This window comes from Mauremys reevesii, linkage group 3 (genome assembly GCF_016161935.1).
Source record: "Mauremys reevesii isolate NIE-2019 linkage group 3, ASM1616193v1, whole genome shotgun sequence".
Taxonomy (NCBI): Eukaryota; Metazoa; Chordata; order Testudines; family Geoemydidae; genus Mauremys; species Mauremys reevesii.
Window position 1 is genome coordinate 45543672 of NC_052625.1, and position 27230 is coordinate 45570901.

Sequence of the window (27230 nt, forward strand, 5' to 3'; positions counted from 1 at the left end):
TATGGTTTTAAAGCAATTTAAAATGAGGAATAAATATGTCCCAAACAGAAATATATGGTCAGCACATTAAATACTACAATGTGCTCCTGTGTTTTAAAATCCCAAGCAAACAAATATACCTCAAACTATTATCCTTTAGCTTGTATATGGACTCCATCAAGCTTAAACGTGGTGAAATGTTACCTGCCGAGCCCTAATTTGACTTTTCCCTACATTTGTCTATTTGGTTGGGAAAATGCAATTTGCAGCTTGAGGTTTAAGAGAACAGGTAATTCTGCTAAATAGCCATTGTAAAGAAGGAGACTGCTCCCACTTATCCCTGTAGAAGTCTAACCTTACTTAATGAGATTTCAAAATTAAGTGTATGGACCCAGTCCTGCTCCCATTTTAATCAGTATTTTGCACTCTCCAATCCATGAGGCCATCCAAAGAAGTGCTTTGTGTTTTGATCTTATTCTTGGCAAGTGGCAGCACTTTCGGCTAGCTAATAAAATGTAACGCCTTCTAAGTCCATTTTCTTGCTTTCGCTATCTTCTAGCTGTGGTTCTTAAGGTGTCAAATGGTAGCATTATCTCCATTTTCTGGAGGGAATAATTATGAACAAAAAATAAGACAGAAGATGTTTGTGCTGTAGCTGTGCACTGCAACCAACAATACCTTGTCTTAATTGAAACATAACTGAATGTGGGTGCCCAGAGTCACCCTTAACCCCCGGACAGTTCTTCCTCTCTAACAAGTCTCTGATTATCCTCTCACCCCTGCGGTGCCTCCTTCTGGTCATCCAGGGACTGAGGTCATTTCTAGCTGGAGCATCCTCTGCTGGTCACTATCCCTCTCCTCACTGGCCCCCTACATGTCCCTCCCAGACCCCGGTGCCCTCCCCGTCAGGCTCCTGCTCCCAGCAGAAATCCACTATCTGGGTCTCCCCACTCCAGGGAATCCCCACCCCCTATTCTCCACCTTGTCTCAGTGGCTACTGCCAGTACCATCTAGCCCCCTTTCACTGAGGCTGACTGCAGTCTAATGGCCACTCATCATTGGCCGAGGGATTTGGACCTGCTGCCTTTCCCTGCAGCTCAGGACCTCTGGGACTTGGACAAGGCCCTGCGGCCTGGGGAGTTGCCAGTCTGGAGCTCCCCAGCTCCTCTGGCCTTTCCCTAGCCCTACTTCACTCTAGTAGCCTTAGCTTCCCCAGCAGCCAGGTCCCTCTCCCTTCAGAGCTGGAGGGAGACTGACTGAATGCCTGGCTCACAGCCCTTTTATAAGGGCCAGCTGTGGCTTGATTGGGGCCTGGCCCAGCTGTAGCTGCCTCCCCAATCAGCCCAGGCTTGCTGCTTTCCCCAGCCACAGCCCTCTGCAGAGCTGTTCCAACCCCTTCAGGACTAGAGCGGGCAACCGGCCCGCTACACCTCTCCCGCCCCTTTGAATCACCACCCTAAATAATCCTTCTCCATCCTAGGTGTTCATATATTTCAAATAACTGTTGATTGCTATCATTTCCCTTCCCCTCTCTCTGCTCCTCTTTCTCACCAAGTTCTGGGTTTTGTGGACATTGAATTTTCCTTGTCCTGTAGGAAGGGAATGCGTAGTCTTGTTTTATATGGTAAGTTGGTGTTATTCAATAGAATTCTCTTTGCAATACAGGAAATCTCTTGTATTGCCCGTGTCTCTTAATATTACTCCATACATCAGTTCATCAAACACCTTGATCATTTTTATATATGCTGGATTTTGAAGAGAGGAAAACGGACAAATAGGGCACCAACATTCTTTATCTAGCCATTGGTACTGTTACCTGTCAACCATGAGTTTCAGAGTACAAGCCATTGGACCTCAGTGAAGATGGGCTGTAGAAACAGTTACAATTGTGACGCATAGAGCGATTTGACTAGCAAAACTGAATTCTGGCAATGCTAAAATTGTCTCAGCTATCCAATGTCATGGTTTGGGAATAAAGTCAGTTTTAGAACACAAGTAATTATATTCTGAAATACTAAGAAAATGTATTGCTAGGTGAAAAATTGAAAATTGTCAATATTGCCATTTTATAGTGTTATCCATAAAAGCTAATATTGCGTATTTGACATAGTTTGCTTTCACAAATAAAGCACTTAATTTTTTTTTATTACTATAGATAAGGGTTTATCTCAGGAAATAGAATTAGAAAAGAAACAAGCTGAGATTACCCATCTCCAAAAGCTATCTGCAGCTGAGTTGGCTTGTTTAAAAAAGGAAATGGTGAACATCAAGGCTCAGCAAAAGAAACTGAAAGAGCAACTTAACATCTCACTTCACGAAAATGAGCAACTGAGCAAGGTAATAAAAAGAAAGAATGAATCAGTAGCACGTTAGTTCATGACAGGGAAAATGGAAACTATTTAAAATGATTTGTCCTATATCTTAGTTGAAATGGTACAATACGGAAACTAACAAAGCCATGTTATTTTCAGTCTCTGTTATCAATGCCAGATAAGAGCAATATCAATATCCTTTGCTGACAGTTAATAAGGCATTTAGCTTTTAAGAGCCCAAATATTAAATTGTTTTTAATATCTATTCTCTATTCTAACATTTGCTATAACTTCTCCGTTAGTAGCATGGAAAAGTGATTAAATCTGTTATCTTATCAACTTCTGGCTATCAAAGATACAGGAGGTCTTTAGCGGGACACCTGAAAACATGATAAAATTGTGCACGGTTTGTCTAGTCTGTGGCCCAGGTTTTCTCCTCATTGGTAACAAAGAGGTGATTCCTCTCCCCTGTAGAACTGGGAGGTGGACCAGTGTTGTTGCTGAAGGCCCCAGGACTAAGCTCCACCCTTCACCTCAGGCCACCAGAAACTGTGTCCACCAGCAGAACAAGTTGGCGGTTCAGTTTCTCCCAACAACTTTGTTTTCTAATTAATTATTGTTCATTTTTCTGCCATATTGATTTCATTTCAACTTCTTGCTCCTCTTTCCCTTTCCTCAAGTAAGTTCTGTGGATCCGCAAACACAGCACCTCTCAGTAACTCCCTTTGACCGCTATTGCAGTGCTAGGAAAGCCCTGCAAGATCAAGCTAAGTCCAAGTAGTTCAGTGGGCAGCTTTTTAGGAGTCTTAGACGGTAACCTATGTCTTGCTGCTCCAAGCCACCAACCCTTGCTCTGTGAGGGGACGGGGCTTTGTTGGACCAGCGCACTAGTGCCATGGGTGTGTCCATAAACACACCCATTGGAAGCCCTGACTCCATTGTGAGAAGGCTTGATCAGGAGCATGAGGATTCTCAAGGAGATGAGAACCTGACATAGTCTGCTCATGAATAATACTTGGAAACTCAGTATGCTCTGGGTCCCAAAAAGGTAAAAGGAATTGTCCCCTTTGTAAGGAAGTAATACGTACAATTAATGAGCAGGCTGTATACACATCAGGCTTTAAATCTTTTCTCTTGCCTTCCCACTCTTAGGGCTGGTCTACACTATGTGTGGGGGGGTGTCAATCCAAGATACACAACTTCAGCTACGTGAATAGTGTAGCTGAAGTCGAAGTATCTTAGATCGATTTACCTTGGGTCCTCACGGCACGGGATTGATGTCCACGGCTCCCCCGTCAACTCCGCTACTGCCGCTCGCTCCGGTGGAGTTCCGGAATTGATGGAGAGCACGTTCGGGGATCGATATATCGCGTCTAGATGAGCCGCGATATATCGATCCCCGATAAATCGATCGCTACCCGCCGATAGGGCGGGTAGTCTGGACGTACCCTTAGGATGTGTTTGCTGTGGTTTTCTCCTATATACGGGTCTCCTGGAGTGCTCTGTATCAGACTCACTGCCTCCCTTCTCTCCCCCCCGAGTATATCTGGGTGTGCAGAGAGATGTGTTACTTCTGTGAAGCCCATTCTCAGGTGGCAGGGTAATGTAATTTGTTCATCTCTGCTTTTCAGCCTGGGACCCACTTTCAAGCAGGGAAGGGGACCCAAATTTTAGGTCACAATGGAGTGGGAATTGTCCCTGTCCGTTTATCAGGTCAGGGACCCAGGCTTTACCAAGGAAAGGAGTTTGGAGTCTCCTCCCCCTCTCCATAGGCTTGCTCAGCATTGAAGGATTAAAGAGCACTTTAGACAGTGTGTACCCAGAAGAGAGGCACATAAGAATTCCATTCATTTCTGGTTAAATCTAGATGTTAAATAAAATGTTATATAAAAAGATAAAGAAAATGTGTAAGTTTGGGGAACCTAAGTGCAGCAGTAGTCCTACCTGAGAGAGACATGGCCATGCCTCCAGAAGGGGGTTCCTTCCAAAAGATTCCATTGACCAAAAGAGTGAGGACACTACAGCAAATTTCAAAACTCCAACTGTGGTCATTTCTTAGACTTAGTAAGGAAAATCTAGTTGGTGGCAAGCAAGTGGGCCATCGTCTCTAGGGTATGATCCTCAATTTGAGTGAGAGAGTTCTCTGGATTATATTCTTGTCAAATCCTTGAGGTGTTGTGTAAGATATTCCTTCATGGCAATTTTTTCTCTATCTTGATGTGATTTGTAGCAAAGCATTCTTACTCTCTGGCTATAAGGAAACTGTTTACACTCATGAACGTGAAAAAAATCATCCATACCCCATGCATCCACTTTCACAAGTGCAAGGCTATTTGGGGAACCAGTGAAATGAGTAGCTGAGACAACAGAAGCCTGAACCCTCCTTGTCAAAGCCGGCATAGTAATCCATTGGTCACTGCCAACACCAAAGGTATTCATGAAGGGAATGTTTGCCTAGTAGAGGGGAGAGTATGAAGCAGAAGCTCACATGGAAGACCTAAATCTTTTTCTTCCCAAACAATTAAATCTTCAGCATCACAAAGACAAAATGAGCATTTGTGTGTGAAGAGTTTACAATTCCTATAAAAGACTCTTCGTTTTGACCTATCCTTGTGTTGAGAGGTTTAAATGGCTGGTAGTATCACAGCAAGGGTGAGGTCTCAAGTTACACAACCCTGTCCATTTACAGACAACATCACTGTTAGTGCCCTGACCAGAGAAACAGATCCATTCCCAACTTGCCGGCTGCTAGAAAGGATTTCAACCCCCCTGGAGTTCAAAATCAGAATATTCTGAATCCAGTACAGGACATTGTTCAACAAGGTTAAAATAGGCATGGCTTTGACTCTAAATTTACCACTCTGGTAAAGATTTACCAAGACCCAAAACTTCACCTCATCAATTGTATCCTGGCAGCAGTCACCCCGTAGCTAGTTTTCCCCAGTGACCAGGTTTGCTGATGCCAGGCATTGGTACTGTCCTCTGAGTGGGATTTCACAATGTGTCTCCAGAAATTCCTTTTGTGGACACGTCATTCTCAGATCCTGTCCAAATGTCTCTTTTGGGGCAGGTAAGTACAAGGAACATACTTTAAGCCAACCCAGTTTTCACTTTGACCCTTGTATGATTGCTACAGGAACACACCTCACTTGGTGAAGAGCATACCTGGAAGACAAGATGCCCCCCAGGGTTATGGTGGGTCACTCAGAAAAAAGAGCGTCCAGCTTTCTGAACCGCACACCTTATGCTGTACCATTTTTCAGTATGTCAGGGTACCCTTCCTTTTAGTTTACTTTTACAGAATTCAGTAGTATTGGAACAAAAACATAGGAATGGACAGATGGGTTCAAACTAGTGGTCCATTGAGTCTCCTGTATGTCATCTGACGGTGGCCAGTAGCAGTTGCTTCAGAGGAAGGTTCAAGAAACCTGTAGAGGGCAGTTATGGAATAACTAACCCACAAGGGAAATTTCTTCCTATCTCCTGTTAGAGGTTGGCTTGTGCTCTGAAGTATGAATGTTTATATCCCTTTCAACATAAGTGAGTAACCAGAGGTCAGAACTTCTTTCAGAGGACATGGAAATAATGTCAGATGTCGAGAAGAATCCGCTGCTTTACAAGACAGTTCGCAGAAAGGGAAGAGGAGAGAGCTGAAATCATCCTTCTAGTTTGTCACTAGCCAGAAGTTCGGGGAATTTTTGGACATGATTTATTGATAGCTAAGGAATCTCCACTATACCAGCAGAAAAAACAGATCTCCTGAAGCATGGGCCCCTATTTCATCTGTACCTGAGCTGCCTACAATTTGACAGCCTGGATATCAAAAGGAAAGTATAGTTCAGAAGATATTATCCTTTAGCCCAGTGATTCTCAAACTTTTGTCCTGTTGACCCCTTTCACATAGCAAATCTCTGAGTGTGCCACCCCCATCCTTATAAGTTAAAAACACTTTTTTAGCCTGACTGATACATTTTGGTATCCAGGCAGAATTCAGTCAGGAACTTTCATTCATTATTCTGGTAAAGTTTTACTTATGGTGCAAAGGAAACAATACCTTACTTGCTAGGGTCTGTACTTCAAAATTAGACCGTGTTTAAACATGTCTTTTCACTCTGCCCCTAAGGTTGGCCGTAACTGACTGATGTGATATTAAACATAACAAGGCAGTGTCTACACTGCATGTTGTAACGTCGTGTTAATGATAATTAATATCTAATGAAACTTCCCAGTGCAGACATGCCCCTATTGTCTTTAAACTGCTTCTAGTACCTCATTATGTCACACTTGACTTGGGAGAGCATATCAGTTCTGATGTATGCAGAATTTCCATCTAAATTATTAATGAAGTGATTCTTCTTATGACAGCACTGTTCTTGCTAATAATTTAGATAGGCGTGTGAACAATTCCACGTGCCACTGCAAAGAGAAATTCTGATAATGACTATATGAAGTTTTATTTGTAACACGCATAGGTTGTGTAGCCTGATTTGGGGTGGGTTAGTAGGGTTGGTGGATTTTATCCACTTAATTTAAGTTTATTTGATAATTAATTTTCTAATTAATTAGTAATATTAATAATAATTAATAGATATTAATAATATGGGTATGGCTCGCCAATATGTGTGATCAGAAGATAAAGTTCGTCTTGAATCAGGCTTCACAGAATTTATACAAGGAGCTTCGGGGTATATGACAGGAACTTACACTGAGACAGAAATAGTCATAAAGACCTTTTATTAAAATCAATGAAACAATAAGCAAATGTAAAAATGTTAAAAACAGTTTGAGATTACAAAGTTACAAAATATCACAGTTCTTTAAGAGATATATTTATGATAATACACTCACTCTGTGCAGTAGCACTTTGGGTGTTGTTAACACTTATGATAAAGGAAATGATAAAAAGACTGGGTATGAGTTTAACCCGCTATATAAACTAGATGCTTTTTGAAAGGTAAAACAGAAATTAGATTCCTTTATACTTACAGCTTTGAAAAGAAATAATACCACAGCCTATCAATAGTTAACAGCCTTCATGGGGGGGGTAGCATCAATGCGGAGATGATAAGATGAGACGATGGGAGACAGGAACAGAAAGTAGATGGGTGTATCGCCTGCCTAATGGTGAATTGTCACACCTTTTTATAGAGCATTTATTCGGACATCCTCCCTCCTATGCCCAAGTTTCGTCTTTCCCCCACGGAAATGTTAGGGTACACATGCCTCATAGACTAACATATGTGTGCATATGAGTGACAGATATGTAAGCATTTGTGGTGTACTTGTTAGATTTGTGGGCAAAAATCCCCACTTTCCACCCTTTACTGCTATTGGCCTAGCCAAAGGTCTCCAGACTTTTGCGTAGGTAATTTGTCTATTATTACTTTTCTGAGGAAGGGTCCTCAAAGGTTACCTTTAACGTCACCGGATGTCTGACCTAAATGTCTATCTTGCATTTCAGATATTGCAAATCTATAATTCTATAAAGCCTACATACTTAAATTTATCAAAAAGACATTTTATACAGACCAACAGATTAATCCTCAGGGCTACACGCCCCCCTTTGACGGGGTGGTTTGCAACAAGAAACCCCGTCACCTAGGATTTAATATCTGTGGGGCCCTTTTTAGTTTCATGCTTGGGCAAATTTTGGTATGTATCTGGAATGGGCACCATGTATACATAGTCATGTTCATCCCCAGGTGGTGCTTGTCTATGCATTTGTTTGGGAGTTTGTCTAGGTATCTGTCTAGGTCTCTGCCTAGTTTTTGGCTTGGGTTTGTTGCGTTTATACAGCATATAACCTAAAATAAGGAAATTAATTCCAATCCCAATTCCTTGGATAATCACCCATTCTTTTAATCTGAAATTTTCTCTGAAAGTTATTGCAAGTTCATTACCTTCATTCATTAATTGGGTAATAACTTGTTGGGCTTTGTCCATATTATTAGTAATTTGAATGAGGTGAGTCTCCTTACGAGTCATTAATGATTTTAGTTGTAACCCTAGTGGTGGAATATAGGCCAGAAAAGTGGGTGTGCTTTGAATAGTTAAATTCTGATAATCAGGGGTAGACTGAATAATGGTAATGTTCTCAAAAGTAGGGATAGGGGAAATAGCTTTATTTCCTATTACAGTGGGTTGTTTTGGGGTAAAACAGAAGTTTGGCTCTGTGACAGGACACTCCAAGGGACCATACTGGTATCTCTTTTGGTTGGTAACCACGCAAAATTGGTTCCTTCCAGCATAGGTCACCCTCTCCATCGGAGTCTTCCATGTGGTCAGCCTCACCAGGCATGACAATGATGAGTTCTGTGCTTTCTCTCCCTGTAGTTCACACAAAACAGTGTCTAATTCAAACACATTACATCTACAGATATACTGAGGTTCTTTTTCAGAACAACAGGCCATCTGTGGTACTTTCCAAGTCTGAGTTGGAGTATGATAGACTACCAGGAGAGGTGCATTAATACGTTCCCTGTAGATGTCATCTTCGAGGTGACCTATAGAATGGATAGCAGCCAATTGCCTGTACACATCCTTGTCTGGGTCAAACACTGGTAACGAGACCGTGAATGAAACATACAAAGACCGTGTCATTATACAATCTTTTGCAAGAGAACAACTGTCTCGATTGGGGTGAGGTGTCACAGATCCTATTTCTCTCATAGCACCCACTGACAAATGCTGGCATGCATCCAAACAAGTGGATCTTTCCTTTTCCAGCTTTTGAAAACATTTAGGACAATACCAACTTAACAGTTGCTCATCTTTTTCCAACCACTAGAGGGTAGTGCAGTTACTTCCACCAATTGATATTCAAAAGTAACATCCTCCCCCCTGGTTCCCTTAACCTGTTGAATCAGGTTGTTGATAAGTTCTGGATTAAGTATAATAGTTCGTTCCTTCTTTGTTGGTACGTTCTGTTGCTTGGGCTCAGACAACTGAGTACGATTGGGTCGTCTGGTTTCCTGGGGTTGCAATAGTTCAGTTTCAGACTTAAGATTTTGGCTTAGTCCTACCCTTAGAGCAACAATAAGGGTGTAATAAGTCAGAAATATCAATGTCAATTTCATGGTTGCAAACTGCTGGGCTCCAATTGTTGCGATTTCGTCTGATGCTGTTCACTTAAGTCCTGAGGAGGAAGTTGCTCCTGCGACCTGGTCGATCGATACAGCTTTAACTGGTTAGCATGATAAATCTTGTCTCTATTATGCTTTCCTCCTGTTATTCTGATCTTATATACTGCTGAACTGAGTTTATCAATGATTTGGAAAGGTTCAATCCATCGATTACACAACCCATGTTCTGGTGCCTTATATGACAATAACATTACTTGGTCTCCTACCTCCCAAGTATTCTCTCTCTGGTTTTTGTCAAAGTAAACCTTTGCCTTACGTCTGGATTTTCCCAATTTGGCAGCTACCTGCAAGTGAATGTGATTTAAATGTTTTTGCAGATTTTGCAGATAGGTATCCATTTTTATTCCCTCTAATTGAGTGCCACTAGCTTGCCAAATTAAATGTTCTGGTAATCTCATTGTTCGGCCTGTCATCACTTCAAAAGGTGTTTTATCAGGAGATGCAGCTGGTGTCACCCTCAATGCCATTAAAATTAAAGGCATGTGGGTGTCCCAGTTACGTCCATTGGCAGCAACCAGTTTCCTCAACATCACTTTTATAGTCCGATTGGTTCGTTCCACCATTCCAGATGACTGTGGTCTATATGGGATGTGTAGTCTCTGCGGGACTCCCATTAATTTAAGACAGTCCCTAAAGAACTGTCCTGTGAAATGTGATCCCTGGTCTGATTCTACCTTTGCAGGGATCCCCCAGCGAGAGAAGACTTGTTCTACTAAGACTCTGGCAGTGGCTTTTGCAGTATTGGCTTTAAGAGGAAATGCCTCTATCCATTTTGAGAAAGGATCGATAATCACCAATAGATATTGATTACCTCTTTGAGTCCTTGGCAAAGGACCTACATAGTCAATCTGCAAAGCCATCCACGGACCTTCATATACCTGGGATCTTAGTGGCGCATTTCTTTTGGATGGAGTAGGATTAGCTTGGGCACATGCCAGACAATTTTCACAATATTGTTGTACATCCATCCTAAGAAGTGGCCACCATCCTACAGATGCAAGACGTTGGACAGTTTTGTCCACTCCCTGATGTCCTCCTGTAGGAGTGTCATGGACCATGTACATCATTTCCCTCCGTAGGTGAGCCGGAACTACCCACACAGGGAAAGGACCTCCTGTATACATGAGAACTCCATCTACTACCTGTAATTGCTGTTCATGTCGTTTGTACAAAGGGTCTATTGTTAATGATCCCTCTTTGCCTATTTTGGAAAGCACTAAGATTACTCTCATTATATCCTTATCCAATTTTTGCATATCTTTTAGATTTGGTATATTGGGTTGTACCAATTTAATTGCAGCTATAGGACATTTAGGATTAGGGGTAATAACAGAATACTCCTGATCCTTATCTTCCCAAAATTCTCCTGATCGGGCTCCTTCGCGGGCCAATTTATCAGCTTTCTCATTTTCCATATCATAAGGGTCCAATTTCCAGTGAGCTTTCACTTTTTTTACTTTAATTGGACGCTCTGAAACAGTAACTATTATTGTTAACCAATGGATATATTTCATCAGTGATGCATACCTAATTAGGTGTGCCATCAGAAGATGTAAAACCATTTGTTTCCCAATATGGTAAAAATTCTGTGAGAGAATTGCATACCCATGCAGAGTCTGAAAACAAACAGATAATTTGGTATGTGGTGGTGATGGAGAACTGCACACAGTACTCCAATACACAAGCCACTGCAGCTAATTCTGCATATTGAGCCGAATGTGGAGTACATGAATATGCCTTTTCCCAAGGCTCTCCTTTCCCCTCAGGGGGAACTGCATAGATTCCGAACCCAGTTTAGGGTTTGCCTTGATGGTAATAACTAGAACCATCAACAAAGAAATTATACCTATTAATGGAATTTGTCTCCTGGATTAAAGGTTGAAAGAGCTTTTGTTTTTCCTCCCCCCTTAGATCCAATTGATCAAAGTTGGGACACTTGTGTGACTCTCCTTGATACAACAGAGCGGTTGGTAACAAGGATGGTGTCCTAATAGGTTTGACTGCAATATCTTTCCCTTGCAGTAGTAATGCCCAGTGGGCTAGGCGAGCATTTGAGACTTGCCCATCTTTTACCCTGTTGGACAGTAAAAACTGAAGAGGAGTGTGTGATGAGTGTAATATGATCGGGATGAGGCCAATTAGAAAAGAAAAGTGTTGTATGGCCCAACTGGTTGCCAATAGGTACTTTTCACAATTGTCATATTTGAGTTCAATTGATGACATTAAACGTGAGGCATAGGCCACAGGTCTGATTTTCCCATGCCTTTCTTGTGAGGCCACAGCCGCCAACGCATTAACACTCACCACTACCTCCAGATGATAGGGTATTTCAGGATTTGGAGTGATCAACACCGGAGCCTTGATAATGGCCTGTTTTAGTTGGGATACTACCTCCGTGTGTTGCTCAGACCATTCCCACTGTACACCTTTCTTTAGTAGTTGGTACAAAAGATCTGCAATAGAAGCAAAATTAGGGATGAAATCCCTCTTGTACCCAGTTAAACCTAGAAAAGCTCTTAAAGCTGTAGGTTCCTGTGGTAAAGGCAATGTTTGGATTGCATCCACCTTCTGTTGTGCTGGGGTTCTACCCCACTTTGTCAGGATGAGGCCCAAGAAAGAGACACAATTAGCCATTAGCTGGGCCTTGGCTGGATTGCACTTTAACCCTGCTTCTTTTAGAATTTGCAGGAGCTCGTCAAGTCTTTCTAAATGCTCCTTTTTCGTCTGTGTTGCTAAACACAGGTCATCTACATATTGAAATAGAACATTTGGTTTAGAAAATTGTGACAGTATCCGTCTCATTTGTGCATGGAATAAAGCTGGAGAGTTTTTATATCCCTGGGGCAAACGTGTCCAAGAATATTGCACTCCCTGAAAACTAAATGCAAAACGGTACTGTGAAATGTGTACCAATGGCAATGTCCAAAAACTGTTATTGATGTCTAATACAGTAAACCATACAGCCTCTGGATCAAAGGATTTGATTAGATCTGGCATTTTGGCCACTGTGGGGGCACAAGTTGGTGTGACCTGGTTTAGGCGTCTGTAATCTATTCTGAGACGCCACGAACCATCTGGTTTCTTGACAGGCCAAATAGGTGAATTTGCAGTGGAAGTACATTTGCGTAGTACTCCCTGTGTCAGGAAAGACTTAATAGTCTTTTCTATGTATGGATTTGCTTGTTCTGGGTAAGGATACTGTTTTTGGGCTGAAATTTCTCCTCCTTCTACAACAATAGTGACTGCCATGCATCCACAATCATGTTTGTGTTTAGCAAAGGCATCTGCATGTTTGTACAGTAATGCCTATAACTCAGGTTGGTCTGCATGTTTAGCCACTATTTTGTCCAAATCATACCCTTCAGGTTCACCTGAAGTGTATGATTTGGACACTGGAGATACCATGCCACACTCAGGTATGACTACTGGAGAGTCATCCTTTGTCTGTTCTACTGAAAGACACAATAATTGGTTACACAAATCAAGAACACATCCCTGTTTATATAAGAAATCAGTTCCCAATAGACAATTCTTTGGGTCTGCTAATTTCATCAATGCAAAGGTATTTGTACTTCAAGGGGTGTAGAAAGTGTGGTAACAACCTGATTACTTGCAAAAGTTGCAAGTGTCTTGGTACATCCTGAAGATAGAGGAGAGGATCTAGGATCCTCGACATAGAGAATACTAATTGCTGCTCCAGTATCTATAATAAGATTCCTGTCGAGGCCCTCTATCACTGCAGATATTGTGGGTCTTCCACTTGTATCCCTGCCTAAAGGGGTTATGACTACACTTGGGGTTGTTTGTAGTCATGCAGCATATGCTGACTGATAATCTAGGGGTTCTTCCTCTATTTCCTCAGAGGCAGCCAATTCTGGAGGAGTGGCTGTCCACTGGGGAAAAGGGGATGGATCAACGGAGGCCACTGGACGGTTCAAGGTTGCTGGGCCTTGGCCTTCCATCATCAGCTCATTCACATGGGTATGAAGTTTTCGGATATCCCGTCGTTGAGCTTCAAGCATCTGTTGTACTGTCCTAAACATTTTTACAACTGAGTCCTCGGTTTTTTGCAAAGGCGGTGATTTAGGTCTCTGCAGACGTGAATTGTTCTGTGCAGCATCTGAAAAGAAAGGAACACGATCCCGGGCTCCTGCATAGGATCCAAACGCATAACCCTGTCAAGGGGCCTGGCCACTCAAAGGTTCAGGGTTATTACGTGGGTTAGGGTCATTTTGCCAGCGTTGATACTTAGGGAATTTAGGAGTTCCTCGTTCTAACCCTGGTTGAGGTCGAGGTCCCTCAATCCTCACCGTAGGATTAGTTTGTGGTTCCTGAAGTACTGCAACCGGGGCTCCATGCCGACCTAATTTGGAGCCTCCCTGTGCATATGCTTTAGCCAATAAGGCTAATGATCTTTTTAAAGAAATATCATCATGTATCTGAATGTGCAGGGCATGGGAAATCCATATAATGTATTTATCTCTCCAAGTGAGTTTGAAGATATGCTGTGTTATTCATACCTCCTTTATATCTGTCATGAATATAGTGAAGACAAAGTCATCAATGTAAATAAAATGAATAAAGCTTGGCACATAACAAAGATCTGGGCATAATGGTAAACTTAAAATTGTTGGTATGATCAAATCTGTGATCTCATGCCAAGTGCTCATTAATTTGGTAAATGGGAATGAGGTCAATCTTCCCACTTTAATGCTCATCACAAATATTTGATTATTTCTTGAAAGGCCTGGACGCCTAGAGCAGGGGGGGTGTGCGCGTGCATATTTTGAAGGAGAAAGTAGTTAAGGACATTGAGGTCAGTGGTAATTGGGACAAAATACGACATGGTTTTACAAAAGGTAGATCATGCCAAACCAACCTTATCTCCTTCTTTGAGAAGGAAACAGATATTTTAGACAACGGAAACGCAGTGGATCTAATTTACCTCGATTTCAGTAAGGCACTTGATACGGTTCCACAGGGGAAATTATTAGTTAAATTGGAAAAGATGGGGATCAAGATGAAAATTGAAAGGTGCATAAGGAACTGGTTAAAGGGGAGACAACAACAGGTCATACTGAAAGGTGAACTGTCAGGCTGGAAGGAGGTTACTAGTGGAGTTTCTCAGGGATCGGTTTTGGGACCAACCTTATTTAATCTTTTTATTACTGACCTTGGCACAAAAAGTGGGACTGTGCTAATAAAGCTGGGAGGTATTGCTAACACAGAGAAGGACCGGGATATCACACAGGAAGATCTGGATGACCCTGTAAACTGGAGTAATAGTAATAGGATGAAATTTAATAGTGAAAAGTGCAAGGTCATGCATTTAGGGATTAAGAACAAGAATTTTGGTTATAAATTGGGGACGCATCATTTGGAAGTAACAGAGGAGGAAAAGGACCTTGGAGTATTGGTTGATCACAAGATGACTATGAGCCCTCAATGTGATATGGACATGAAAAAAGCTAATGCGGTTTTAGGATGCATCAGGTGAGATATTTCTAGTAAAGATAAGGAGGGTTAGTACCGTTATACAAGGCACTGGTGAGATCTCATCTGGAATATTTTGTGCAGTTCTGGTCTCCCATGTTTAAGAAGGATGAATTCAAACTAGAACAGGTACAGAGAAGGGCTACTAGGATGATCCAAGAAATGGAAAACCTGTCTTATGTAAGGAGACTCAAAGAGCTTGGCTTGTTTAGCCTAATCAAAAGAAGGCTGAGGGGAGATCTGATTGCTCTTATAAATATATCAGAAGGATAAATATCAGGGAGGGAGAGGAATTATTTAAGCTTCGTACCAATGTGGACACAAGAACAAATGGATATAAACTGGACACTAGGATGTTTAGAGTTGAAATTAGACGAAGGTTTCTAACCATTAGAGGAGTGAAATTCTGGAACAGCCTTCCAAGGGGAGTAGCGGGGGCAAAAGACATATCTTGCTTCAAGACTAAGCTTGATAAGTTTATGGAGGGAACGATATGATGGGATAGCCTAATTTTGGCAATTAATTTGGCAATTGATCTTTGATTTTTAGCAGGTAAATATGCCCAGTGGTCTGTGATGTGATGTTAGATGGGGTGGGAATCTGAGTTACTACAGAGAATTCTTTCCTGGTGAGTCTGGCCCACATGCTCAGGGTTAAACTGATTGCCATATTTGGGGTCGGGAAGGATTTTTCCTCCAGGGCAGATTGGTAGAGGCCCTAGAGGTTTTTCACCTTCCTCTGCAGCTTGGGGCACAGGTCACTTGCTGGAGGATTCTCTCACCTTGAGGTCTTTAAACCACAATATGAGGACTTCAATAACTCAGACACAGGTTAGGGGTTTGTTACGGGAGTGGGTGGGTGACATTCTGTGGCCTGCGTTGTGCAGGAGGTCAGGCTAGATGATCATAATGGCCCCTTCTGACCTTAAAGTCTATGAGTCTAAGAGAACTGGGGCTGGCTGAGCAGAGAGATTAGGACAAGGAGCCTTAATTCCCTAATGAATTTCCTTCATTCTTTAAAGTTAGCCCTTTTGAAATCAAAAACCCTAGTCCCAGATCTATTTTTGTTTATCCTTCCATCTAGCTTGAACTGAGTTAGCTCACGATCACTCGAACCAAGGTTGTCCCCTACAACCATTTCTTCTATGAGGTTCTCACTACTCACCCAAACCAAATCTAAAATGGCATCCCCTCTTGTTGGTTCTTCAACTACTTGATAAAGGAATCCATCAGCTATCACATCCAGAAAAATCTGAGCCCTACTATTATTACTAGCACTTGTCCTCCAGTCTATATCTGGGAAGTCTCCCATAATCACACAATTCCCATTAATGTTTACTTCATTAAAAACATGAAAGAGGTCTCTATCCATATCCAAATCAGATCCCGGCGGTCTCTAGCTAGCCCCAAGCACCTCAGGGGAGGTTCTAGTAGCTTTCTTTCCCATTGTGATTTTTGCCCAGATAGACTCTGTCTTATCCTTTCCATGACTTCTTATTTCTTTACAGTTAACCTCATCATTGATATACAATGCTACTCCACCACCTTTGCCTTAATTTCTGTCTTTCCTAAACAGCACATAGCCTTCAATACCTGTACTCCAGTCATGACTACTATTCCACCATGTTTCTGTTATCCCTATAATATCCGGTTTCACTTCCTGCACCAGTAGCTCTACTTCCTCCATTTTGTTACCTAGGATCCTCGCATTAGTGTACAAACATCTAAATTTTTGCCATTTGGCTTCACTGACATTCTTTATCCGGTTAGGTACAGACATTCTACTCCCAGTATCACCCATTAGACTGATATCTACACTACCCTTCCTCCTTATTTCCATTCTCCGACCTATGGCTGTATCCTTTCTTACTTTGTTTTCTTCCCTCTCAATGTTAAGAAGGGAGATTACCTTTTTATGGGAATTTTGGAGATTACCTGGACATCTCCCAACCATCTTCCCCAAATTCCTAGTTTAAAGCTCTCTTAATGAGTTGTGCCAGCCTCCATCCTAGAAGTCTATTTCCCTCCTTACTCAGGTGAAGTCCATCCCGAGAGAACAGTCCTCTGTCCATGAATGCTTCTCAGTGGCCATACATCCCAAAGCCCTCCTCATAGCACCACTGCCTGAGCCATCTGTTGATCGCCATAATCTTTTCACACCTTTGTTGCCCTTCTCTAGGAACAGGCAGAATCCCACTGAAGATCACCTGAGCCTCAATTTCATTAAGCGTCTTCTTCATTTTCCAACTCTGCAAACCTGTTCCTGAGCTCTATTTCTCCTTCACTGGCCCGTCTTTTTCTCTGCCTGGTTCTCTTAGTCACGTGCTTCCACCGTCCACTTTCCTCACCCAGCAGTCTCCCCTCAGAATTCTTTGGTCCTGCTTCCATCTGCAAGACTGAGCTTTTCCCTTCAGCCTCCTCATGTCTTTGCTCCATCATTCGCTCGAATCCCCTTCTAAACTCGACCAGAGTTTCCACCTGCATCTCCAGTCCTCAGACCTTTTCTTCCATCAGCTCTATCAGTCGGCACGTCAGGCAGACAAAACTCTTTTCAGGTACCCCCTCCAGGATCATGTACATGCAGCAGCTTCCATATCCAGTCAGCCTCATTCTGTCTTTCACTGCTGCCTCTGTATCGGTCATAGCCTTCCCACCTAAAACCTGTAAGTCCAGGAAGCACAAACCGAAGCAAACCAGCACCACCTATGGCAAAACAAACCCCAACAGGCACCAGAACACCAGCAGAACACCACCCACTCCCTTCACTAGCCTGTCAATTCCTCTGCCTAAGTCTCTTAGTCTCCCCTGCAAATTCCCCCTGCAATCTCCCTTCTCCTCCTTCTCCTCTTAGCTCTGTGTCTTCTCTCAGTGTCTCCTCTACATTCCTTTCCCCCTTCCCCAGCCTTCTCTCATAGTTTTCCAGTCCTAGAATTGCCTACCAGCTCCCTGTCCTTGGCTCCCTCCCCACACCCCCATTCCAGTCCCAATCTTGGCATACTCCTTGTCCCAGTCTGCCCCTCCCGCCCCTCCATTTGTCTTTTGTCCCCTCTGCATTTGAGTCCAGTATCTTCCTCCACCAGCGTGCTTGTGCAGCAGCTTGGAGGGATCATTGGGAGTTTATTAAGAGAAAAGTTCCTGCTCTCAGTTCTGGTGCCTGGACCAAAGCAGCTGGGAAGAACCATTGCAGGGAAACTCTGGCTTTGATCCTTAGAGGCCTGGGCTGGAGCATATCAATTGCTCTGCGGGGATGGCACAGTGTGCCGTGTTTTCACATCCAGGAACTGTGGGGAAATGGCGCATGTGCAGTCACTCTGTGGGGAATAGCTCATGCACAGTTTGGTTAGCACTAAGAGCTGTGCGAGATTCAGGTATACTCAGCGAGGGTGAAATCTTCAGAGATTTTAGCTGCTACAAGTTTAAGAATTCTCCCTGAGTATCTGTGAACTGTGATTTTTTTCAAAGGCTTATAATTTGGCCAAATGTGCGCAGGTTTTCATGGGGATGGCAAAAAGCGCATTCTCTGCACAAAGGCCACACCCTGCCAAATTACAAGTCTCTGCCCCAACACATGGAGTTTTTCAAAGAAAAGTTGCCAGAATATTTTAATATGAGAAAAATGTAGATTTCCCTAGCCTTGATCTTGGGAATAGCTTAACCATTTTGGCTGAAATTCTGCCTCTGTCCCCAACCCCTGAAAATTTCAGCCCAAGCAATTAAAGTTTGTAAAGTTAGAAGCAGCAGAAAACAGGGTGGTCTTGTAATGGGAGGAGTCAGGTACCCTTAATAATCAATGGTCCTACTAGCTTTCCCAGTAATATATGTTGGCAACAATTTTGTTTTTGCTGCTGCATTGCTGTGAACTTAGCCAATTTAAACTACACACAAGATCATTCTTTAAATAACAATCTCTACAAAAACAATCATACTTCAACAAATTGTTTAAAGAGCTATTCTGTTCCCAGAGTTTTCATTTTTAGGGCCAGACCCTGAAGTCTTTTCTCAGTCCTTATGCAAACTTGATCTGATTTTTATCCTTTGCTTTTTATTATTGAGGACACTGGAAGGAAAATTGATCGCCTTCGTTAGAAGTTCTGGTACTGAACATTGTCTTAATGCTTGTATTGTGATAGCCTCAACCAGACAGTGGTCACTGCATGTCTGCAATCTGAGATTTTGCCCATTGCTAGAAAAACACTGTTAGAGTGAAGGAACAATTAGAGAGGCGGCACACTATCCCCACAACTCTTGGGTCTAATAAGGAATGCTTCCACGTTCTCTGCTTTCAGTGGTAAAAATCATTTATGTTTAGATTTAGCCTTATATTTCTCAAGCTACTATTACAATGACAGAAGTGTAAGGACTGTCTTCCCTTTTCCCACTTGACATCAAAATTTTAACAGCTTTTATTTTGATAAGTATTGGCACTAGAAGGATAAGCCCTGATGCTCACCTCGCACACAGGACCCACATCAGTGTAAATGGGATGAGAATTGGGGCCAATTACCTAGACTATCAGAAGCTTTGGCATTCAGGATTTCAATTGTCATGAAGCACACATTTATAACTACTGAAGTTTTAGCTAACTGATGCTAAAATCATGTCAGAATTTGGTGGGGAGTGCAGGAGAGACAAGGATGATTGTAATAGCGGTGGGGACTGGAATTTGAGATAACCCCAAAGGTGTACACATTGTGAAATTTTTCAGCAGTTTTACAAAGCTAGTGTTGACCATCACAACAAACATATTGTGAAGATTATGTTAAACATTTAGAATGACATGACATTCTCCTGACTATTTCATAATATGTCTGGACAGGATATAAGGTAAGGTAATAATTGGAGATATACCAATCTCCTAGAAGAGGAAGGGACCTCGAAAGGTCATCAAGTCCAGCCCCCTGCCTTCACTAGCAGGACTAATTTTTGCCCCAGATCCCTAAGTGGCCTCCTCAATGATTGAATTCACAACCTTAGGTTTAGCAGGCCAATGCTCAAACCACTGAGCTATCCAGATATCCTCGGTAGGCCCATATAAATGCTTCCGGACTAAACAACTTTTTCAAGTGCTATCATATTTACAGAATAAACTATAGGACATTTACAAATTCATTATGACATATCAGTAATTAAACTTAAATTACATATCTCAAAATACAGTTCTGCAGATTAGTGATTGAGCAAGAAGAGACTAGACAAGGAACTCCTGTGTACTACTCCTTAGCTTTGCCTATACCTTGTTAAAGTATGTGACTTGTGATTTGTAAAGCATGGATGATAATGTCCATTCTAAACTTGAACATGGTGAGGAGTAGGTAGTTGCTGTAAAGCATTCTGCATAGCGCTGTTGTATTTTCAGAGTGATAACTATAAACATTGAAGATTCTTGCTTTTAGCGTGTGCCTGCTAATTCATATTATTCAGTCGCTTAGAATGGGTCTTTCACTTCCTGCTGGTAATTAACAAGGTTCTCCCATACCACTAAAGCAAGAGAATTTTTTTGTTTGTATTGCAGGTAGATGATACTCAACAGTGCCAAGCAGAAACAACTATTGAACTCATGGAATCTAGTTCAAGATCTCCTCTTTGCATAAATAAGCAACCCACAAAAGCTGTTGCTGAGACCTCTAGGGAGAATCTTAACACACACAAAGGCAGATGTTCCTTCAGCAGAAAAACATTACCTGATCAGAATGAACAAGAGAAAAACTGTATGGTACAGTAAACCTGAGTAGTATAAGTAGTATACCATGAAAAGGACGGTTACTCACCTGTAGTAACTGTTGTTCTTCGAGATGTGTTGCTCCTATCCATTCCAGTTAGGTGCGCGCGCCGCGCGTGCACGGCATCTCGGAACTTTTTTACCCTAGCAACACCGGCGGGCCGGCTGGCGCCCCCAGGAGTGGCGCCGCTATGGCGCTAAATATATACCCCAGCCAGCCCGTCCGCTCCTCAGTTCCTTCTTGCCGGCTACTCCGACAGTGGGGAAGGAGGGCGGGTCTGGAATGGATAGGAGCAACACATCTCGAAGAACAACAGTTACTACAGGTGAGTAGCCGTCTTTTCTTCTTCGAGTGATTGCTCCTATGCATTCCAGTTAGGTGATTCCCAAGCCTTACCTAGGCGGTGGGGTCGGAGTGAGACGTGGCGGAGTGTAATACCGCGGAGCCGAAGGCTGCGTCGTCTCGAGACTGCTGCACCAACGCGTAATGGGAGGCGAAGGTGTGGACCGAAGACCAGGTGGCCACTCGACAGATGTCCTGGATCGGAACGTTGGCCAGGAAAGCAACCGATGAGGCGTACGCCCTCGTCGAGTGTGCAGTCACACGGCCTGGTGGTACGCGAGCCAGCTCATAGCAGTTCCTGATACACGCAGTGACCCAGGAGGAAATCCGTTGAGAGGATATCGGCTCCCCCTTCATGCGGTCGGCAACCGCTACAAACAGCTGGGGCGAACGCCGGAAGGACTTCGTCCGCTCGATGTAGAAAGCGAGCGCTCTGCGGACGTCGAGGGTATGCAGCTGCTGCTCCCGAGGCGAGGCATGTGGCTTCGGGTAGAACACCGGGAGGAAGATCTCCTGGTTGAGATGGAAAGCTGACACTACCTTCGGGAGGAAGGCCAGATGAGGGCGAAGCTGCACCTTGTCCCCATGGAAGACCGTGTATGGCGGGTTGACCATAAGAGCGCGAAGCTCAGAGACTCGTCTCGCTGATGTAATGGCGACGAGGAAGGCCGTCTTCCAAGAGAGGTATAACAGGGAGCACGTGGCTAAGGGCTCAAACGGAGGACCCATCAATTTGGCCAAGACGAGATTGAAGTCCCAGGTCGGGGCCGGGCGCCGCGCCGGCGGGTACAAGCGGTCCAGGCCCTTGAGGAAGCGGGAAACCATCGGGTTCGAGAAGATGGACCGCCCTTCCACGGAGGGAAGGAAGGCAGATATTGCCGCCAGGTGGACTCTCAAGGAGGAGACCGCCAGACCTTGCTCCTTAAGGTGCCAGAGGTAGTCCAGAATGGTAGGGACCGTGACCAGAAATGGATTAAGACCTCGATGATCACACCAGAGAGCAAACCTCTTCCACTTCGCTAGGTAAGTGGAGCGAGTGGAAGGCTTCCGGCTCTCGAGCAGGACTTGTTGAACTGCTGCCGAACAGCCCCTCTCCGCGCGGGTCAGCCACTCAGGTACCAAGCTGTCAGATGGAGGGACTGCAGGTTGGGATGGCGGAGTCTGCCGAAGTCCTGGGTGATGAGGTCCGGCCACAACGGGAGGGGGATGGGTTCCCGAACGGAGAGCTCAAGCAGCAGGGTGTACCAGTGCTGTCTCGGCCAGGCCGGCGCGATCAGAATGACGTGAGCTCTGTCCCTCCGAAGCTTCAGGAGCACTCGGTGCACGAGCGGGAACGGAGGGAAGGCGTAGAGGAGACGATCCGTCCAGGGGTACAGGAAGGCGTCCGACAGGGAGCCCGGCGAGCGACCCCGGAACGAGCAAAACAGGTGGCACTTCCTGTTCTCCTTGGAGGCGAATAGGTCGACTTGGGGAAACCCCCACCTCCGGAAGATTGTGTGGGCGACATCTGGACGGAGGGACCACTCGTGGGAGAGGAACGACCTGCTGAGATGGTCGGCCAGCGTGTTCTGCACTCCCGGAAGAAAGGATGCTTCCAGGTGAATTGAGTGGGTGATACAGAAGTTCCACAGGAGCATCGCTTCCTTGCACAGTGGGGAGGAGCGGGCTCCGCCCTGCTTGTTCACGTAGAACATCGCGGTGGTGTTGTCCGTGAACACTGTCGCGCAACGACCTTGCAGGTGGGTGCAGAAGGTGCGACAGGCCAGGCGGATGGCGCGCAGCTCGCGAACATTGATGTGGAGGGCGAGCTCCTGCACCGACCACTGGCCCTGCGTGTGGAGATCTCCCAGGTGAGCTCCCCAACCGAGTGCTGAGGCGTCCGTGGTCAGAGTGACGGACGGGCGAGGAGGGTGGAACGGAACTCCGGCACACACGACCTCTGGGTTGAGCCACCAGTTGAGGGACTCGAGGGTCGTCCTGGTGACCGTGACCACCATGTCGATGGGGTCTCGATGTGGCTGATACACCGACGCGAGCCAAGACTGGAACGGACGAAGGTGGAGCCGCGCATACTCGGTGACATACGTACACGAAGCCATGTGGCCCAGGAGACGGAGGCAAGAGCGCACCGTCGTGGTAGGGAAGGCAGCGAGGTCCCGGATGATGGAGACCATCGACTGATGCCGAGCGCGAGGGAGACAGGCTCTGGCCACTGTGGAGTCGAGAATCGCTCCAATGAACTCCAGCCGCTATGTCGGAATCAAAGTGGACTTCTTGGTGTTGATGAGAAGACCGAGCCGATGGAACAGAGATATGATTTCTGACATCTGATCCATCACCAGTTGCCGGGACTGGCCTCGAACCAGCCAGTCGTCGAGGTACGGGTACACGTGCATCTGACGACGTCGGAGGGCTGCAGCCACGACCGCCATGCACTTGGTAAACACCCGCGGGGCGGTGGACAGCCCGAACGGCAACACTGCGAACTGGTAGTGAGTGCCGTTGACCACAAACCGGAGGTAACGACGATGGGGAGGATAGATTGCAACATGGAAGTACGCGTCCTTCATGTCGAGGGCGGCAAACCAGTCTCCCGGATCCAGAGAGGGAATGATGGTCCCCAGGGTGACCATACGAAACTTGGGCTTGAGCAGGTACTTGTTCAGCTCGCTAAGGTCCAGGATAGGACGCAGCCCGCCTTTCGCCTTGGGGATGAGAAAATAACAGGAGTAGAATCCCCTGCCCCGTCTGTCCTGAGGCACTACTTCTATGGCACCCACGCTCAACAGAGTCTGGACCTCCTGTAAGAGGACTTGCTCGTGAGAGGGGTCCCTGAAGAGGGACAGGGAGGGTGGATGGGAAGGCGGGGGCGAAACAAATTGCAGGCGGTATCCCGACTGGACTGTGCGGAGCACCCAGTTGTCCGATGTTAATCGGGACCACGCCGAAAAGAAATGGGAAAGGCGGCTGTAAAACAGGGGGGAAGGATCCGGTGGGGAGAGTGATGGGCCGTCCTCGAGCGTCCCATCAAAAGGCCTGCTTGGCCCCCTGAGGGGCCTTCGAAGCGGCCTGGCCCTGGTTGCGGCAGTTGCCGGATGGACGACGGCGATTTTGGGCCGGACGTCGGCTGTTGTACGGGCGATACCGGGATTAGTAGGCCGGTCTAGAGGGCTGCGGACGGAACTGCCTACGCTGCGTCGCTGGTGTATGCATGCCCAATGTGCGTATTGCGATACGGCCGTCCTTTAACGTTTGGATCCTAGAATCCGTTTTTTCAGAGAACAGCCCTTTCGTATCAAAGGGAAGGTCCTGCAACGTATATTGGACCTCCGGCGGCAGGGTGGAAGACTGCAGCCAGGCAATACGCCGCATCGTGACCCCCGAGGCTAGGGTCCGCGCACCCGAGTCCGCAGCGTCGAGGGCGGCTGAGATGGAGGATCTAGACGCCCTCCTTCCCTCCTCCAACATGGCCGTGAACTCAGGACGGGAGGCCGACGGTAGGAGCTCGGTAAATTTCGCCAGGGACGTCAGAATGTCGAAGGTGTACCTGGCGAGGAGGACCATCTGGTTCGCAATCCTCATCTGCAGGCCTCCTGCCGAATAGACCTTTCGGCCTAGCAGGTCCATACGCCTCGCGTCCTTCGACTTGGGCGCCGAAGCCGGTTGACCATGCCGCTCCCTGTCATTAACCGACTGGACTACCAGGGAGTCCGGGGTCGGATGCATGTACAAGTATTCATATCCCGTGGGAGGGACAGAGTACTTCCGCTCAACCCCGCAGGCTGTAGGGGGCACGGACGCTGGCGTCTGCCAGATCATGGTGGCATTTTTCTGCACCGTCCGTACAAACGGAAGTGCCACCCACACCGGCATGTCAGCCTCGACCACGTTGGTGATCGGGTCCTCATCCTTGCGCACCTCCTCTATGGGCAAGGCCATCGCAGTCGCCACACGACGAAGGAGGTCTTGGTGAGCCCGCACGTCAATGGGGGGAGGCTCCTTAGTCGCTGCACCAGCCACCGCCTCATCCGGCGAGGACGAGGAGGACAAACCCTGGACGACTGTTTCCGAAGGAGGTTCCGCCACCTGCCCGTCGGAGGGTGCGGGCTGCGCGTGGCCCTGGGACTCCGATGGAACCGCGTCCGCCGCCGGTGGTGAAGGGGCCGGTCTGGATACCGTCGCCTCCGGGACTCTGTGCTCCGACGCGGGGGGCCGTGGAGGAAAAGGCACCCTCTGGGCCTCGTACTGAGCCCACGGAACCCAGAAGCCCCACGGTTGTGTCCCTTGAGGATGGTCTTGTGGGGTGGGCGGCAGGAGTCCGTAAGCGTCTGCGCCGGAAGCGACCGACGCGGGTCGAGACGGCCATGGCAGTGCCGAAGCGCTTGCCGAGTGCGCTGCCGAATGGGGCAATCCATCCGCGGATGGCAGAGAAGCGCGGGGCTGCTCCGGTCGGTACCGAGAAGGCGACCAGGAGTGACGTCCGCCACGGTGCCGGAAGCTTGACCGGTGCCGGGAGCTCGACCGGTGCCGGGAGCTCGACTGGGATAGAGATCGACGGTGCCACGAACGTCCGCGTGAGTCGCGGTGCCGGGAGCGGTGCCGGGACGGCGATCTGCGATGGAGCGGACGCGACGGCGACCTGGATCTCGTGCGGCGTCGGGAGTACGACCAGTACCGCGATGGCGAGCGGTACCGGGACTGCGACCGACGAGTCGATGGGGACCTGTACTGCACAGGCGAGCGGCGCCGAGATCGCGAGCGCCTGGATGGAGACCTGCCACGGGACCGGGAACGGGACCGGGACCGAGAGCGTCGTCCATGCTGCCCGTCCAGAGACGGCGGCCGGGTCATCCTAGCCGGCTTCCCCGCCGAAACCACGGCCCGCACCGGCGGTGCCGGGGGCCGGAGGCCTGGTGCCTCTATGAGGTGGATCAGGTCCCTTGCAGAGGCGAATGTTTCCGGCGTTGATGGTAGCCGGGGCTCAACCGCGGACGGTACCGGGGAGCGTGGCGGCGCGGACTCGGCCTGGCGCGCCGGAGTCAAGGGTCCGGGGCACGGCTTGTGCACGGGCACCACTGGGGCCGCCGGCTGAGCAACCGCTCTTGCAGAGTCCTCCGAGCGGACTTGAGCTAGCGCCTTTGCCAGTCTCTGCTGCTTCTGCGGCGAAAGAGAGCGGTGCCGCGACTTTCCAGCCGCCTTCTGCACCGGTGGAGCCGTAGAGGTGGAGTGGCTCGGTGCCGCCGGTGCGCTCTGCACCAAGGCAGTTCGCGATGCCGGCGCGGACGGTGCCGGTGGTTGAAGCGACGCTTCCATGAGGATCTGCTTAAGGCGGATATCCCTCTCTTTTCGGGTCCGCGGTTTAAACGACGAGCAGATCGAGCACTTGTCCGTTCTGTGCCCTTCGCCCAGGCAACGGAGACAGGCGTCATGCGGGTCCCCAATGGGCATAGGCTTCTGGCACGCCGCGCAGGGCTTAAAGCCCGGTGCCTTGGGCATGAGCCCGCACCGGGTGAGGTAAAAGGGGAAGACCCCCCCCCTTTCACCGTATCTATGTACACTATACTAACTACTAAAACTGTAAAACTAACTACAAAAACTAACTATATACAAGAGAGATGTGAACGCTAGGGATCGTGGAGAACGGAGAGCACTCCACAGTTCCAACTGGCCGTCACGGGCGGTAAGAAGGAACTGAGGAGCGGACGGGCCGGCTGGGGTATATATTTAGCGCAATAGCGGCGCCACTCCAGGGGGCGCCAGCCGGCCCGCCGGTGTTGCTAGGGTAAAAAAGTTCCGAGATGCCGTGCACGCGCGGCACACACACCTAACTGGAATGCATAGGAGCAATCACTCGAAGAAGAACAAACCCTAACCGCACCCCTTGACCCCTTAAACCCCACCCACCTGTCACCAAAAGTCCCGCTCTGGGGGGTATTACTCCCGGGGTCAAGATGCCACATGGCCAGAAGCAAGGTGTGTCATGTGACCATCCTCCACCAATCAGGAATGGTTTTAGCCGCTGGGGACCACCCCAAGAGGAGATTTGACCAATCAAGGTAAGTTCCGGGGTGGAGTGACCCATCTGGATGTGGGTCATGTGAGCCCTCTAAGAACTCCGCCTACTTCCCTCTACCAATCAGGATGGGGTTCACCCTGATAGGACCGCCCTCAGAAGAGATTTGATCAATCAAAGTGAGTTCTGGGGTGGGCTGACCTGTTCGGAAGTGGGTCATGTGACCCCTC

The 27230-nt window shown here is 46.8% G+C and overlaps 1 protein-coding gene across 2 annotated transcripts in view; it reads right to left on the minus strand.

Moving 5' to 3' along the window:
* Positions 1-7065: 7065 nt before the first annotated feature.
* The window catches only part of LOC120401239, a 77708-nt gene continuing 57543 nt past the window's right edge, over positions 7066-27230 (minus strand). The window contains exons 3-5 of one of the 2 annotated variants that reach the window (XM_039530948.1): positions 11738-11886; positions 7890-9451; positions 7066-7788 (exon numbers count right to left, since the gene is read on the minus strand). In XM_039530948.1, the coding sequence (XP_039386882.1) occupies positions 7890-8960 (1071 nt within the window). In that variant the 5' untranslated portion in view covers positions 8961-9451; positions 11738-11886 and the 3' untranslated portion in view covers positions 7066-7788. Of the gene's footprint in view, positions 9452-11737; positions 11887-27230 lie in introns of both variants that reach the window. The other variant, XM_039530949.1, reaches the window with a different exon arrangement.